The 17,548-nt window shown below is 36.6% G+C and overlaps 3 protein-coding genes across 6 annotated transcripts; 2 read left to right on the forward strand and 1 right to left on the reverse strand.

The window, feature by feature from the left end:
• Positions 1–81: 81 nt before the first annotated feature.
• Positions 82–2,868, reverse strand: LOC135641846 (very-long-chain enoyl-CoA reductase-like). Of its 2 annotated transcripts, none has more exons than XM_065157609.1 (4): positions 2,651–2,868; positions 2,386–2,449; positions 613–1,367; positions 82–404 (listed from the first exon to the last, which is right to left on the reverse strand). In XM_065157609.1, exons 1-4 carry the CDS (start codon positions 2,717–2,719, stop codon positions 336–338), a joined length of 957 nt encoding a protein of 318 aa, XP_065013681.1. In that variant the 5' UTR covers positions 2,720–2,868; the 3' UTR covers positions 82–335. The 2 variants fall into 2 exon arrangements, with proteins under 2 accessions (XP_065013681.1, XP_065013682.1); XM_065157610.1 differs by having other exon boundaries at positions 2,386–2,425; positions 2,651–2,864.
• A 3,068-nt stretch (positions 2,869–5,936) lies between these two features.
• LOC103987001 (vacuolar protein sorting-associated protein 2 homolog 1) lies at positions 5,937–9,048 on the forward strand. Its single transcript, XM_009405172.3, has 5 exons — positions 5,937–6,141; positions 6,505–6,635; positions 7,168–7,272; positions 8,415–8,675; positions 8,786–9,048. Exons 1-5 carry the CDS (start codon positions 6,105–6,107, stop codon positions 8,921–8,923), a joined length of 672 nt encoding a protein of 223 aa, XP_009403447.1. The 5' UTR covers positions 5,937–6,104; the 3' UTR covers positions 8,924–9,048.
• A 2,676-nt stretch (positions 9,049–11,724) lies between these two features.
• Positions 11,725–17,257, forward strand: LOC135640684 (UDP-glucuronic acid decarboxylase 6-like). 3 transcript variants are annotated; one of them, XM_065155374.1, is made up of 14 exons: positions 11,725–11,860; positions 12,107–12,226; positions 12,377–12,487; positions 12,889–12,975; positions 13,985–14,072; positions 14,348–14,439; positions 15,092–15,156; positions 15,240–15,328; positions 15,435–15,512; positions 15,621–15,714; positions 15,800–15,866; positions 15,953–16,016; positions 16,513–16,553; positions 16,857–17,257. In XM_065155374.1, the coding sequence occupies exons 3-14, from the start codon at positions 12,398–12,400 to the stop codon at positions 17,040–17,042; spliced, it is 1,041 nt and encodes a 346-aa protein (XP_065011446.1). In that variant the 5' UTR covers positions 11,725–11,860; positions 12,107–12,226; positions 12,377–12,397; the 3' UTR covers positions 17,043–17,257. The 3 variants fall into 3 exon arrangements, with proteins under 3 accessions (XP_065011446.1, XP_065011447.1, XP_065011448.1); XM_065155375.1 differs by having other exon boundaries at positions 12,107–12,185; XM_065155376.1 differs by lacking the exon at positions 12,107–12,226 and having other exon boundaries at positions 11,837–11,860.
• Positions 17,258–17,548: the final 291 nt, after the last annotated feature.

Consider the following 17,548-nt stretch of genomic DNA (forward strand, 5'->3'; position numbering starts at 1 on the left):
GCAGTACCAACATGGAAGCTATCAGGTTTCATAACCAGAGAAGCTCTCGTTGCCTTGCATGTATATAGCAAGAACAGAACAGAAAAAACCATAATACCTCTTAAAATTGTTTCCTTGCATGAAACAGTGCATCAGTAAGTTAAAAGACAGTTCATAAAGTCTAATGTTTGTTCATCAAGAAATCAAACAACTAGAGATCTTGCTCAAGAAGACATTTCAGTGATACATTGCAAATACATAGTTCAGTAATCGATTGTTGTTCCAAACCCCCATATCATGTTGATGCTTTTTAAGTTCCAAACTCCAGAAGCAAGTACCGACTAAGCAGCTGTTAGTTAGATGAATGGAGGAAGTATCACCCAGCGCCGTGGATACCTTGGTCGTCCTTCTTTTCCATCAAATAACTGCAAAAAAGAGTAGGTGTGAGAACTAAATGCAATGAAACAGACATGCCAAACTAATTTCTATGTTGAACAATTTTGACCAGAATATACAATTGTTACAATGAACAAGTCATGTATCATGTTGTGGCATATAGTAATGATTCAAATCTCAGGCATCAAGACAGTGATAAGAGATCCCTGCACAACCAAGAAAGTTCTATTGGTTTACCTTCTTGAGCCGACGGTGTTTCGCGAGGGCCCAGTTAGTCATAATGAGAGCAGCCACCACAAGGAACACGTAACCTGCTATTGTTTGGGTTGCAATATTGAAACCAAGCCATTGATAGATCTCCGTTGTGTAGTTTGCACAAGTCACTATGTTGAACAAAAACCCATGAGGAATCTGATAACCACCATTACCATTGGGGTTTCTGAGGTTCCTCAACAATATATGGCAGTAAAAGTTTGAAACCTGGCATATCAACCCAAATCCAAAACCAATCTTCATTTGCAGATCATTGACAGGTGTATACAGGGGGTGATTCACATAGTACGCAATGTATGCACCAAAAGTCCAATAATAGGCACAGTTCCTGAAGACATTGGAGAGAGGTGAAGTTGCATGGCTGAATCTGTGAACGAAGAAAGTCTCCATGATACGCTTGGAGTAATGAAGACACCAGTAATACATAGCATATGTCTGGACTGGGTAAACAACACGTTCACCCTCATAGCTGAAGTACTTGTATATTGGAAAATAGTAGAAGATCGGGTAGATAACCAAAGGACCCAAGTACTCCCAGAAGAAAAGTGTTCTGTATAAGACCTGCACTCCTAAATCCTTGAAGACCACAGTCAGATTCTTGACATTCCCATCACAATAGTCTACAAGCTTTTTCTTTGGACTAAGGACAATTGGTTTTCCCTGGATCCCAGCTTGCATTGGCAAGGTAAGTCGCTGTCTTGAAGGATAGTACTTTTTGGCTGCAATTTGAGAGGGTGACAATTAAATGATTAACGTTAGTAAAATAGCCCAAGAATTGGAGAAAGCATACATGACTCAATATAAGAATTAAAAGTATAATTGAACCGATGAATAAGACAGACTGGTCGCGTTAAAATAACTGCATGATTTTGAAAATATAAGAAAAGACTTACAGATCAATTTGTCTCATCTTGCCAAGCTTAGAACTATGGGATAACTGTAATATAACAACTATATCTACATCACTGGTTTGTTTCCATAGGAAGCTTGTGCTGAAGTAATGATGATGATGATGATAATAATACCAAAAGTTAACCAATGATGATGATCGACAATCAAAAATAAATTACAATATTTGGATACATCTTTCTGCAAGGGATCGATACGGCCAGAGTACAGAAATCAGGCATGTGAAAATATGAAGCAAAAGAAATGGACCACAAGGTAGCAATTCTGCAGCATATCCAATAATCTGTAAGAATTAACTCTCGAATCCGAGAAGACTATATAATCATTTTTAAATGGACTATTTGTTGAATGCCATATATTTCCATATAAACCGGATGTTACATAAACATGTAGCTTTTATTGAAGCATTATTTCCAAATTCATGTTAGTAATGAATTCCAAGTTTCCATAAGGAGGTAAAAGCACTGTGCTTTTGTTTTCCCAAAGAGAAGTCAACTCACTGAATGAATCAGGAGAACCATCTGGATGACATAATATTCAACCAGAAGAGCATAAGATATGAGAATCATAAAAGAACATTAACATAGATCCACAATATTAATAATCAGTAGGTAAAATAGACTAAATCCTCAATTACATCTACAAAAAATTAGACCTGAAAAGATATACTGGAACATAGTGATACAAGATATTTAATCTAATAAGGCTCCATATTGTTGTTTCAACAGGCGTATCTCATGGTTAATCTGCTACATGAATCACTCAGAACACGGAAAAGAAAGAGAGAAATATCTCGAGTCACCTAAGAAGGGTTTCCAAGAAACTTACTTCGGGCATGGATAGCTTCCTGTAGATCGCTCACAGTGGCCTGAAAACACATCGAGAAAGAAACCTTTTTTGCTTTAAATCGATCGGTAACGCACAGATCGACATGCTTCATAGACTCAACGAAAGATGAGCAACACAAAACAACGACTGAACTACTGGAAAACGAATCTTTCACCGGATTCTTGAGACAAACCCTCTCCGGAAGCACCAAAAGCCAATCTTTTCTCTCGAGAAGAAAGAAACAATGGAGAAGGAGAAAAGGTACCTCATCGTGGAGCTCAATCCCGCCCTTGACGACCTCCCTCCCGCTGCGCGAAACAACCGTTACCTTCATCCTTCCCGACCTCGGAATGCGCCCAACTCAGCGCGGCCAAACGAGGAGAAGAAGCGGACGGCCCTCGCGGATCACAATCAGAGACGACGGCTCATCTGCACCATTTATGCCGACGGATCTCGACTTGATCCGAGAGCGTTGGCCGGCTTTAATGAGCGCAGTTTGGGTCGGAAGAGGCGTACTTCGATTCCTCCTCGCCGCTTACGGTTCACAAGAACCGTTGGATTGAAGATTCCCTCTCCCTCCACCGTTCATTTACGTGCATGCGATCGCATGCGCCTCTCATCGATAGGACGAGTCATCAATGAGAGGGGAATGTGGTTGAAGGTAGGAGAGCAGCTAACCAAAACGATTGATTGCGGTGTGCAAACGAATTGCTTGTGATAAATCTACAACATTATGCATTTGTCTTCAAAAATTTTGACTGTGGATTGACAAATTAATTATATTATCAAATATAGTTATACTTCTTCAACATTCTATTTTTAATTTAAAAATTTATATTAAAATTTTTATTATTATGAAAATAAAATATCTAATATTATTTATCCTAACATTATCGATTTTATCATAAAAATGATATAAAAAATAATTTTAATAACGATGGACGACGAATGAAGAGCAAATAATATAAGAAATGAGATAAATGAAGAGGAAAAAAAAGGACAATGTAGCTATTGATGAGACTCGATAATTATGCGATGAAAGAATCACTCAGTATCTCATAAATATAATGGGTCATCAATAAGGAATGAGGGGTCATGCAATATGGTTGAAGGTAGAAGGGTTGACCAAAATAATTAATTGATTGACACATAAGAGAGTAAAATAAATGGTCATTTTCATAGAAGATTGGAGACATTTGTTGGTCATGCAATCGTGTGAGTGCATTCAAGGAGGAAGGGCCAACTAACGAAAGGTTCGGGGTTAGATGAGCAAACCACCTACATTAACTACTCAAATCTAAAGGTGCATAGGTTGAGTTTTCTTCCGTACTATCATGCAACTCTTGCCAAATTGGAGATCATTTAGCTTTTCTTTTATACAGATACGATGTTTATGCTTCGGTACAAACAACGATGATGGTTTATATCGCCATTAGTTTAATCTAACTTAGGAGGCATAGAGCTCTTGAATTTGGTTATAAAAGCTTTTAATATATTGGAGGCATGTTCATAATATTTTTTTATTTTGAAGTGTTTTTTTAAGAAAATAGTTACAAGGCAAAAAAATACTATTGTCGATTCTAATTTGTTTTATTAAAAGTTTTTTTATTATTTTTATTAGGGATGCCAATTATACTTGTCAATATGTGTATCCGTGGGAATATGCTTCTAATTAATGAGGATGATCAAGAAAAAATAAATAAGGATGAAAGACATTTTATATTTCTAATACAAATAGGAGATGAGGACGAGTAGAGTATTCCCCGCTACTACTCGTAGTCATACTTGATTTATTAAAATGCAAGATGTGTTAAACTTTCATTATTAAAATTAAACTAGGTGAATTTTGATTGTCTTATGATTCAATTAAGAATCATTTGGTTCAATTGAATCAAATGAAACTTCTTCTCGCTCGATAGTAACAATTACCTCTCATGGTCTCACGCATCGTGTGCACCCAATTTCTTATTGCAGGTGACGGCATGGTGATTGTTTGATTTTATCTTCATTGATCTTTTTTCTCTCTCTATCGACAAATAATGATTCCTCGGTACACAGTGAATGACAATGGTGATTCCTCGATATTCTTTTTTCTTTCTCTTCTTCCTATTTTAATCACACACTCCCTTTTCTCTTCTTTATTTTTCTAAATTCTTTCCTTGGTATAACATCCTTGCTCTCTCATTGTAGTCGTAAGCCCCGTCCTCTAATTACAATTATCCCTGCCCACCTTGCGATGCCACCTCATCGACCATCATAGATCTCATCCCCTCCCTCTTGCCTTTCTACGATCACCCCCCACCTTCTCCCCGTCTCTCCCACAAGTTATGATAATTTTGATTTTATTTATATTAAAATATATTTATCTTTATTATGTATAACTTTTAACAATATTAATTGTATTTGACAATAGTTTTATTTTTTAAATTGAATGAATTCACTAGGAGAATATGAAGAATCCATGAGTATCTCACCCTAAACAACATTCCCCATCCCCACACCCATCTCGTCTAAATGAGGATGGGGATAGGAGAAGCATTCCTCGCCCCACTGCTCAGCTCCGTTAGCATCCCTAATTTGTATTATATAAAACTCAAAATATTTCTAGCCATCCGACATCACATGAAGGGCAAAATAGTTAAAACGATCTTATTCTCGTTACTCGTATGCCTCAGGTTGATTTCTAATTGATAATCTTACGATAGAAAACATCAATTATCTTAATACCTTGGAACTTTTAGATGGCTTCAGATGGGCTTTAGTTATATGTATGAGAGGTGGTGTAACATTTTCAATGTGCTTGTTTTCTATTCCATAAAAATACTAAGTGAACATCGGATCTATACTTTGCTCTCAAAACTCTCTCATTTTCGAGAGTCTTTTATATATAATAAAAGTGGATTATTTTACGTTGCTTGCGAACTTGTATTTCTTACCTTTTTCGTATGTGATGATGATACATTATTTATGCATTCGTCATTTTAATCTTTTTATTCTCTGTATAAGGTTATGACCTATATTGACTCTTACAAACGAATATATATCGCTTGTATGCTGCGTCAGTTAAGGATCTGACAATATATAGTATCATAATGGATGATATCATCGCAGTAGGAAAGAGACGTGAATTGATAAAGCTGTGTAATATTAGGTCTGAATTGCTCAATAAGACTCATCATTTAGATTAATATTAGATCAACTCAACTCAATTTGATGATAACAAAGAATGGTTCTTCTTCTTGCTCATGTTTCCTTTTATTCGTAATAAAATATTTATCTTTGATTGGAGAAAGCACTGGGTCCAGCATGGGGCCTCCTTATTCTCGAATCAAAAATAAGGTATGCCAGGGGGGAACGCACTCAAAATGTCGATAAAATAGTTTCTATACCAGCCGATGATGACCCACTAATTCGAGATGTTTGTGGGTCCCTTCTGGCCCTGTGATTCACTAATCACAAGAGAGGTAATGGAATTGGGTATCTCACAGGCATGTAGAGACGATTTTGTCTCTTTACCGATGTGCCAAAGACCTTTCCGAACCTTCCGAGTTCCAACCGCGTCGTCGGCGTCGAACGATCAAAGAAGGAAGGAAAAGGGGAAGACGTAGAGAAGCAGATAAGAAGAGAACGCGATTTCCGTTGATCGAGTTCTTCCATATATTCTATTCTACCCGCGAAAGGAGAGGGCGAAGAGTAATCGTCAAACCTGATTGCTAAACATGAGTTTCATCTTCGGCAAAAAGAAAACCCCAGCAGGTGCTCTTCCCGTCATTATTCATTTTTAGATATCTTTTTGGGATTTTTTTCTTAATATTATGAATTTTGCGTACGGAAGGAAGTATAAAAAACCCATCTTGGGATTTAATTTTTGGTACTCTACGTGATATTTCCCCTGATCTGAGCGTGATGTGCATGAAATAAACGGTTTTTCTGCTTAGGTTTGTGGTATTGGATTTATTTTATGGCGCTCTCTTTGTGCGCTCGATTTTAGTATGTGAATTAGGATATCTCGATTTCTTTTGTTGGGGTTCTTGCTTCGATGATGATTGATTTATTGTGTTTTGGTGGCATCTTTCATTAATTTTATTTTATTTTTTGTTGCTTTCTGAATCCAACCAGAACTGCTGCGGGAGAATAAGAGAATGTTAGATAAATCAATCAGGGACATAGAGAGGGAGAGGCAAGGGCTCCAAACGCAGGAGAAAAAGCTAATTGCTGAGATTAAGAAAACTGCGAAGCAAGGGCAGATGGTATGTCCTTTTGCAACTACCTAGTATTCTAAATGAAGAATTTTGGAGTTTGAAGTATGATTCCTCAAAAACATTAGTTCTGACGCTACGGATCCATCTTATTGTGCATGATTAATGTTTGAACCATGGTGTGTTTGGTTGGAGTTAGGGTTAAAAAGATGAATCATCTTTCGTATATTTATAACAACGAATAATGATTACACGTTGAAGAAGGAAAATAAAAAAGGAAGGGGAGCAGTAAACAAGAGGGTAAGGTATTTTTCTACATATCTAAGTCAGCTTCTTCATCACCAGACACAAAGCATGGATAAGTTTGTCATGTTAGCCAATGCTACTGGCTAAGAGTCTTAGACTTTCTGAATATTTTTTTAAAATTAACCTTGAGTAATAAAATTGAACATCATAAAATATGTCCATCGTCATAGAAGGACATTAATTTGCTTGATCCAATTTTTCTTCATTTTCTTTTCCCCTTACTTGGGTGGCATCCAAGCTATTCTGATTTGTTTGTTTGCTTGTTGGATTTCTACAGGCAGCAGTAAAAGTCATGGCGAAAGATCTTATTCGAACAAGGCATCAGATTACAAAGTTTTATGCCCTCAAGTCGCAGCTGCAAGGTGTATCGCTTAGAATTCAGGTAAGTTTTGGTTTTCAGATTTGATTTTTGGGACATTGTGTAGAACAATCATTGTGTTTGTGGAAAAAGGTAAAATACGATAGGAAGAACTAATTTTGTGAGGATTATTCTCAATCATATTCTGGTTCTTGTAAAAGTTGTTCACTTTTTGTTGGCATTCACTAGTAAAATAAGTTTATTCCAATGTTTAAGCTGATCTCGGTTGCAGGTGAAAATGTTGAACACATGCTGTCTTAGTACAAAGTTCATTTTATCGAGCTTCAATCTTTAAAAGTTTTTTTACCTTTGTGATTTTGTTAATGTAAGCTGTATAGAGCAGCATTTAGTTTTCGACTTTTAGCTTCTGATAATGCCCATCATTGAAAATAAATCTCAGGGAACATGTCCAATGAGTTATTTGTTAATACTATTTTGATTTAGAGTTAAGAAACAACACAGGAACATCAGGGAGAACTCTAGATATCTTGAGGATTCTGTGTATCCTTTTAAGTGAAAGTAGAAATAAATCATCTAATGAGACTCTTAAATATCTTGGGTGAAAATAGGACAAACCATAATTCTTCATTCATATTTGATTTTAAGGTAGATCTTTTGAAAGAAAATGAAGGATAAAAGAAGAAACATACATAAAGAAACATATGAAATTTGGAAATAGTTATTGTTTCCTCATTGGTAAGAGAAGAAATAAGGCCAAGGACACAATGGAAAGAATGGACTCTCTCCTCCAGATAAAATAAAAAAAATATTAAGAGCCTCTTATGAAGACAGGACCAGGAAAGAGTTGTTTTATGCATTTAAAATTTACCTAAGAAACTATGGATTTTTCATGATTGTATAAGAGGAAGTAGAACTTATTAGCGCAGTTGAACTTACAACTTCCGGATGCAATTTGCTCGAAAGATTGGCAAAACAAAGATTTAAATTAAAAGGCATATACTAACAGGTGTAGGACACAATGTTTACGAGGAGCATTTGATCAACCTTTTTATGGATGTTGGTATTGCATCTTCAACATATAGTCATACACCTCACATCTGTATCAGGAAATAATATGCAATGTCGATATATTTAAGTTCCAAATAAGTGATGTACTAGAATCCCTTCATGATCAGCATAATCACCACCATGTTTGTTGCTTGCAGACACTGAAGTCAACACAAGCAATGGGTGAGGCCATGAAAGGTGTCACCAAGGCTATGGCACAGATGAACAGGCAGATGAACCTACCAGCATTGCAGAAGATAATGCAAGAGTTTGAACTGCAGAATGAGAAGATGGAAATGGTAAGTGAGGTAATGGGAGATGCAATAGATGATGCCTTGGAAGGAGATGCTGAAGAAGAAGAAACAGAAGAACTAGTGAATCAGGTCCTGGATGAAATTGGAGTAGATATCAACGCAGAGGTAGATGTTCCAAAGGCTCTTGACCGTGAAACTTCAATTTGAAGCTTTGCCTTTTTTCTTTCGGTTCGAGGACTAACTATTTCATCTGATCTGTTTATGTACCTCCACAGCTTGTCAAGGCACCTTCAACTGCCGTGGCCAAACCTGAGGCAGCTAACAAGGTTGCCCAACCTGAAGCAGCTGGAAATGGAGATAGTGGAATAGACAATGAACTCCAGTCAAGGTTAGACAATTTAAGGAAGATGTGATTGTGTATGTCCTTTGAAATTGAAACAAATATTGGATGTGTAATATCATAGTGTTTTCTGAGCATTTTCTTGTATATTTAAGAATATTGAGATGATTTAAAGGATCTTCACACTAAGATTGTCCACTTGCATTCTTACTCTTTTAATGTGTTGATTCTTCTTCTTGGAAGTAGTCTTGAGTCCTAATGGTAAGTTGGTACCAAACTGTTGGACATAAGAACTTATGTGGACATGCTAGTTATCAACTTTATTTATCTCAGTGTAGATGGACATCTGAACATCTAGAGTATCTAAAGAAATTAAAAGCTGAAGCTTTAGGTAGTTGTATGGCTGGCCTAGTTACTTAAATTATTGGTAGGAAGCTAAGATGTTATAGGACAAAAAGAACAGTGATCTCCATTCTTCTTTGTTATGCCAAGTTTAAATTTTTTAACATAAATGAACAGTTCTTTGTTAGTCCAAACTTCATGGATTAGCAGGCTTCAAGATTTTTGTAGCGCTCTATCAGGACTCGTAGGGATCGCAACTAGGACTTCAGAAGATCATTTTATCATTATGGGAACTAGGGAAGGTTGATGTATGTAGTTTTATCCTTGCAAGTAGAGAAATTGCTATTGTGACTTGAACTTTGATCTCTTACCTTGAAACTAAGGCTCTGTTCTGCAGTCTGTTTATGACCTCTATTCGGACAATCTTGTGCCATTTGGTCTGTGTGTGGCATAATTATAATTAATGAACCTTTTTTTTCCATTAAAGAAAGTAATGCAGGGATGACAATGTGGTTAAAATAGTAGAAACTAAATGCATCAGTACCTTGGCCATTGTCATTCCTATAGAGTAGCAGGTTGGGTCATTTTAGATACTTGCACAGATGCTATCAAGCTACCCTGCAACAAGCACAGTGGATCTTCTTATTGTAATCAGAATGATTTGATGGCTATTGGATCTGTCCAATAATGGAAGAGAATCCCAACTCATTACTTGGTCATATCTAATTTTTGTCTGTAGTGAGCTTGTACTTTTCATTTCTCGATTATTTCATCTCCTTTCAGTTCACTGAAAGGCTTAACTGGTGCTAAATGATCTGATTAACCAATTTGTAATGCATTCTCAGTCACTTCTATGATAGCCATGACTATTTATATCAAATTATGACATAGAGACAGGAATACTGCTCATAGCATCACCACAAGAATGATGTATCACCAAGAAAGTGTTCCTTTAGTGTTCTGCTGATATAACACAGAAATAATGTTGATTTTGGACTTTGCATGTTTGTTCCCATTTTCATGAGAAGCCAAACTTCAATATTTTTATTTGTGATCAAGCACTGATATCAAAGTAACTAATAGATTTAATCAGCAAATAACTCTTGTTAATCATTCAAATTTAAACTCAGAATCTTTAGAAAGAATTTTCTCTCAATCTCTCCCAACTCTAATATAGAAATGAAAAAAACTCAGAGAACTCTTAAAGAAAATAAAATAAAATAAAACATATATATGATATTTAATATCTAATTTCCTCAAGTAAAGATTGTGATTCTACTGCCTCTCCTGCTCCCAATTCCCTGTCAGAATAATCTGTCTGCTTCAGAAAATAATTAATTGTTGTGGGTCAATCAAGCTGCAAGTAGTAAATTCATGGAGCTAAATCTACTCAACCAACACATGCATCATGTGTCATGCACATCAAGGCTGCCACAGCTAAGAGACAGGAGAATTCCATCCAGATTTGTGGGCAACAACCAAGACCCAAAAGTTCTTCATCCCCATTCGCTGTCTCCACAGACAAGGATTAATACCTCTCCATCAGCTCCTCCATGACCAATTCTTCTACTCCTCCTTTGATCCACTGTTCTGACAGTCCTCGAACACATGGATTGTTCAACCACAACCTGCACCAGTTTTGTTCTTCCTTTGCCTGACAACGCTGCCTCTTCGAAGAGATCCAAATACTGGAGGTGATGCCCGAGTGTTTGACCTAGACATCTGTGTTCGGTCAAACCACAACAACAAAACCGAGCAAAAAAGAAATCATTTCACTGTAATGTGCCAAACAACAACAACAACAAGAAGAACATGCGAATCCTCATCATGATGTAGAAAACTCGCGGCCATTGACTTCTCCGTGACCGACGCCGTGGGCTCAGACTTGAGAGGCGAGGAAACGCCAAACAGTTCACGGTGACGGACGCCGACAGCTCAACCGCGTTCGGTGGGCAGCAGCGCTGCCGGGAGAAGGTGGTCGCCGGTGGGGCACAGCTTTCATGTGAAGACGAAGCAACGCCAAACCCCACCGACCTCGCATTGCATTCATTTTCTTGCTTGCGAAGGGAAGTCTGCATGTGCGCGTGTCATAATTTTATTGGCTTAACTCCTCAACCGATTAATATGAATAATAAAAAACAAAAATCATTATATAAAATTATAGATATCTATCACTTATGTAATAATATATTTAATATTTTTAATAAAAATATAAATAATAAAGATTAATATTATAATAATTTATCTCAAAATTTGTGGTTTAGATGTGTAATTTTACTCCAATCTATTTTGCTTTGTGAGGAAGCGTGTTGCCATAATCCACGTGTTTTTGTTTTTAGAAACAAAAAAGATAGAAAGTTTGTTTTTTACATTTATCTCTAGAGATAAAAAAACAGATAATTGGGTAACTGCACGTAGTAGAGCGGTACACAGATCAATAGGAACCGTCTGATTCAAGGGACCCGCATCTTTCACGGCTGGAGATCAGAGATCGTGACGTTGCCGCCACCACAACAGGGTAAATTTGGCATGGCGGATCCCAAACCCCGAGCCGAGCTGAGCCGAGCGGCCTTTATAGCTCGCCTAAATCCCCCAAACCCCAAACCCAAATCCCTAATCTCATTCGGAATTCTTCATCCCCCAGCTTAATTCTTCGGATCTCTCTGCGGTAACTCTCTTCAACGCTTCCTTGAACTCTGGTTTTTTTTTTTTTTGGCTGAAGATTTGATCTCTTGATGATAATGTGTCGTGTTAGTTGGACGTGTTTTTGATGATGAGGTAGTAAAATAGTGAGTTAGATCGGCGTCGTTTGGTGTATGGAGGGATTTCGCTCTCGAGAGCACTACCTTTGCTTGAATCCTAAGCTTACTGTCTTGCCTTGTATAAATTGAGCTGCATGTATTGTTTGGATCAGGCGGTGCTGGTGGTTCGGATCTATATAAGGTCCCTGGATCTCGAGAATTCTTCCGTGGGGTGCAGTGATCAGGAGAAAAGTAAGGATTTTGATCTGGTCGCTAGAAGAGATAAAACAAAGGTTCCTTTTTTTTTTGTTGAAAGACCCTCATTTCGTATTTGAATTACTTTGTTCTTGAAATCTTTATCTTTGGTTCTATAAGATTTTGTTGCTTGATCCTTTTGTTCTGGTACATCGATGTTCAATGAGATCTTGAAACATGCGGTGTAGGTTATCTAACGGATTTGAGGAATGGCGACGGAAGCAGCCAACGGTAACAATCATGTCGTGACAAAGAAGCCTCCGACCCCTTCCCCTTTGAGAAACTCCAAATTCTTTCAGGTTTGTAGCTCGGTTTCTGTCTCTGGATTTGGCTTGCTTAGTTTTGCATTTCTGGATTAAAGCATTTCTCATGTTGGTTTTAAGCTCCGATGATTCTAGATCGCTAGATCTTTGAGTAAGAAAGTTAGCTGATCTATGTTTTGTGCTAAAAGAGTTCCTTCAAGTTCAGTATAATTTACTACTTAATTTTGTGGAGCATTTGTTAACAGACTCGAGCTTTTGAAGAGTCTGGTCTCCTGCAGTATAATTTGCTGGACAAAATTGAATTATCATGTCCATCTTTGAAATTTGGGAATCATTTCCAAGATCTCATGGTCTTTGGTTTTTCTTTGTGTTGTATTTTTGATTTCTCATGGAAAGAAAAAACATTCTAAGTTGACTTTGATCTTTCTTCTTGACAGTCCAACATGCGAATCTTGGTGACTGGAGGAGCTGGTTTTATTGGGTCTCATTTGGTTGACAAGCTGATGGAAAATGAGAAGAATGAGGTATGTGGTTGAACTACTTTAGCAGACTTTTGGGTTTGATATTGCTGTAATCATTGATGATAAATGAGATCATTTATCTTGGTTTTCCTGAAGAACTCATAATTTTAGGAGCCTTCTAAGATGTTTTTCTTTTCCTTCACTGGTTTATTCGATGTGTCTTAAACTGCATGCGTTAAACAAATATTTCTAAGCTTCATTGTGTCATTAATATTGCACTAGTTGTATATCAACAATCATTTTGACCTATATCTCTCTTTCTATGTCAGCCTCCTGAAGTTTTATAGTAAATTGTTCTTGTCATTTTATAGTATATGATAAATACAAATTATGTTTTTCACAGAGATAGACGCATGAGTACAAGTAGCAGATGACATGCATGACTGATTCCTCCAATGGGAGTATTTTTGTTAATATCTCTGTGAATTTGAGGTAGATGGAGATGCTTAAGAGAAGAAATGAAACAAAAAACTAAGAACCTATTGTTATGGTGTGCAAAGAAGGTCATTAGAAGTCATTTATATATTGATCAGTTATCCCGTTCACCATCTTTTTTCTAGTCAAACTTGTTAATGTAGAAAAGAACATAAACCAACTTGAAAAAAATTCATTGTGTGTTCTTTTCATGTTTCCATAATATTTCTACTTACTTTTGCTTCCATGATGGAAAAGATAACATTCGGTATTTGTGTTATACATAGCCCAAAAGTGGTGGGAAACTAATTGAAACTCAAAATAAGATGACAAATAGGATGATTTTGGTGACAGTACAAGCACATTGCAGTGGATTAGGTATCACATTGATTAATGATTTGGAACTAAAGCCTGAATCCCTTTTATGTGCCATTTTATCTTTTTTCATCTATTCTTATATTGTTGCATGAACGAAACATTAATTGTTTCTATCAAAATTATTTTTGCTTTCCTTTGATGTAAATACAAATTTTGTGTGAACTCTAGAGTAATTACATCATATACTCAAATGATGCGCATTTCCTTCCTTTGTTGCCAGGTAATTGTTGCTGACAATTTTTTCACTGGCTCAAAGGACAATCTCAGGAAATGGATTGGTCATCCAAGATTTGAGCTGATTAGACATGGTACTTTCTCATTAGATTAAATAACAATTGAGGCATGTTGGAAGTGTATTTCCATTTTTGTAGTCTTTTTATTCACGAGACTCTTGCTTAAGTTTGTTTCTTCATATCCCTAAACAGATCTGGATATCACATGGTTTAGTAAATAATGTCTACAAATTTTTGTATGCTTTATGGAACTGCTATAAAATATCTAAAATGATAAGAAATTTACTTGGTTTCCAACTACTTTTGCATTTTGTCTTCATACCTATAAACTTCTTTGTCCATCCTGTCAGATATTACTGAGCCACTGTTGGTGGAGGTTGATCAGATCTATCACTTAGCTTGCCCCGCTTCGCCAATTTTCTATAAACACAATCCTGTCAAGGTAAGAGTTTCTAGATGAGACTTTTAGGAATATGTCAAATGTTAATATCAATAGTAAAAGTTTTCTATCTTGGTATCAAGGTTATACCTTTTTGTTATTCTAGCATGTTTTACATATCTTTCACTGGAAGAAAGCTCTGTTCCATGGTGCCTTGTACCTCCATGAAACTAGTAATTTCATTTATGTATATTTGACATTTTAAAATAGACCATTTTTCGACAACTGTAACTGAACTTCTAATTGTAGAATCTTATCCACATTTCCTGCTAGATTCTAGCAATCTATATGGTGACTGTCTTTTGAAGAGAATTATACACTAACACAGTTTTCTCAATTTTCTTCAGTATTTCATCTAAAGTCTTCGTATTTGCATGTGTTTTCTTCATAGCCTCTTAGCAGGCTTGCAAGTTTTCTTTTGTTATGCCTTTTTTATTGTTTTGCCGGCACCAGGACACCAATAATCCCTTTTTATTTCAATCTGATGGAAACCTTCAATTATGAAGTTAACTTTCTAGTAGCTTCAATAGCTTTCTCTACCATTTTTAATAGATTGTGCTGCTCTTAAAGTTCAACTCACTTCACGTTGCTGTATGCATTTTTTGTTGGAAGTTCAACTAGAATTGAAAATAACTCAAAATGATGTCTTTAACAGACTATTAAGACTAATGTGATGGGCACAATGAACATGTTGGGGCTTGCAAAGCGGGTTGGAGCAAGGTATGGTCTAATCACTACTTGTATAATTAAGAATACTAGGAGCATAAGGTATATGCATATATTTTTATTTCCCTATGTTGCAGAATTTTATTGACTTCAACCTCAGAGGTGTATGGTGATCCTCTGGAGCATCCTCAGACAGAGGAATACTGGGGAAATGTTAACCCAATTGGTACATCTGTTTCTTTCTTGCGAGTCATCGTTTATTTTCTGTCCAGCAATGTGTTGCCCCCTCACTTAAATCACCTTTATAATTGTTTTAACTTTTACATTTTTAGGAGTGAGGAGTTGCTACGATGAAGGAAAGCGAGTGGCAGAGACATTAATGTTTGATTACCATAGGCAGCATGGCATAGGTGCAGTATTGTAATCTAAGGGGCTTGTTTGAGTAATGGTTTTGTTATTGACAAGGAGTTATCAAGTCCTTACCATCTGCTTTACATGTGATCATTATTCTCTACCAGAGATCCGGATTGCTAGAATCTTTAACACGTATGGACCTCGCATGAATATTGATGATGGTCGTGTTGTCAGTAACTTTATTGCTCAAGCGCTTCGGTAATCTTTTGTTCTCATCGACAATTGTACTGCATATTCCTTTGATCATGATCAATTATTTTGATCTGGTTATTATTCCATGCAGGGGTGAACCCTTGACAGTTCAAGCCCCAGGAACACAGACTCGAAGTTTCTGTTATGTCTCTGACATGGTAAAAGTTATTTTCTTCTTAATTGAGCTTATAGAGTTTTGCATTATCTGGTTTTGTCATGCTTATACATCTGATTTGCCATTTAGGTTGATGGACTTATTCGTCTCATGGAAGGAGAGAACACTGGCCCTATTAACTTAGGAAACCCTGGTAATTTCCATGATTTCCTCTTAGTTTCATGGTTGACTTGTAGTATACTCGTTCATCAAGAAGCATACTGCTTCATTGTGCCCCGTCTTCCTGTATCACAAGCCAAGAGAACAGGATATTGATCTGGAATTTTAGAAACTCGAAATTACTAGAAAATAGGATTTTTGAGTTTTAGACAGCAGGGCCCTTTCATCTTTGTTTCTCGAGTGACTACATAACCACATGCTGTGAATCTCTTCGTGTTTGTGTGTCCTGTTCATTCACATAACATATCATAAAGTACTGATTACTAATATGTGATGGTCAATAGGAAAACCTACCCTGATTTAGGATTTATTCTCTCATTAAGTGGGCCTTGGTACAATGGTAAGATTGTACCTTTGCGACTTGGGAGAGTAGAGTTTGAATCGTGAAAAGTGTTCATGATACAATAATGCGATGTTATTAATTGTTAACGTTGGGATTAATCTCTAATCGAATCTTGCATTTCCTGAAGGTGAATTTACGATGACGGAACTTGCTGAGGTAGTGAAGGAGGTAAGTTGTATTATGCACTCTGAGCAACTTTACCCTTTTCTCGTCAAATATAAAAAAACTTTACCCCTTTAATCTTTATTTTTTTTTCTTATTATGCTAAATGGAATAAACATCGGATTTTTTCTGACTGATTTTTTTGGTTAATTCATATGTTAGTTGTAGACAGGAAAAATAAAATAACATTTACATAGAAACTTTAAGAAAGAGTTTCACACAACACACTTTTCCTAGAGTTTCCAACATGCTAATCTCTATATCATCAATGGAGACAACCCAATATCCGAGCTCTATCATGTGTTGCAGTTGATTGAGCCATCGATCTCAATCAAAATTGTTGAGAATACCCCTGATGATCCGCGTCAAAGGAAGCCTAACATCGCAAAAGCAAAACAACTTCTAGGATGGGAACCCAAGATTACCTTGCGACAGGGTCTGCCTCTAATGGAAGAGGATTTCAAGCAGCGTCTCGGCGTATCCAAGAAAGCATAGACTCCATACACCATCTTGACCAATTGAAGTTATGCCTTGGGAAAATGTTCTACTCTCAAGAAGGGGATTATAAAAGGATTATATTCGAGCACTGGAGAAGAAATTTGTGTAAGTAGTGAAGTTTAATGATTCCAGAACATATTTGGACTTATTTTTTTTATAAAGCAAAATTGTTATACAGAATAAAGGTGGTTTAATCAATTCTCGTTTCGTGATGTTCTTCATTGTGGATGTGATCAAAGATGCAACTGACTCCAGGTTTCTCCCATTGAATGTCTCCTTTTCTAGCAAGTAGCAAGAACATGCAGAGTTTGCACTTCTTATCACACACTGAACTAGAAGAAACTGGGATGATGAAGTATCACTATTTGCTTGGAAAAATTTAGGACTTGTAGTCTTTAACGATGACTGATACAGTCTGATCATAAAAGGTTTTTCTTTCACGAGTGTGAATGGTATTGATCACAGCGAGCACATCGGAGCAGTCAACAACGATCGCATGCGAG

This window comes from Musa acuminata, chromosome BXJ3-6 (assembly GCF_036884655.1).
Source record: "Musa acuminata AAA Group cultivar baxijiao chromosome BXJ3-6, Cavendish_Baxijiao_AAA, whole genome shotgun sequence".
NCBI lineage: Eukaryota > Viridiplantae > Streptophyta > Magnoliopsida > Zingiberales > Musaceae > Musa > Musa acuminata.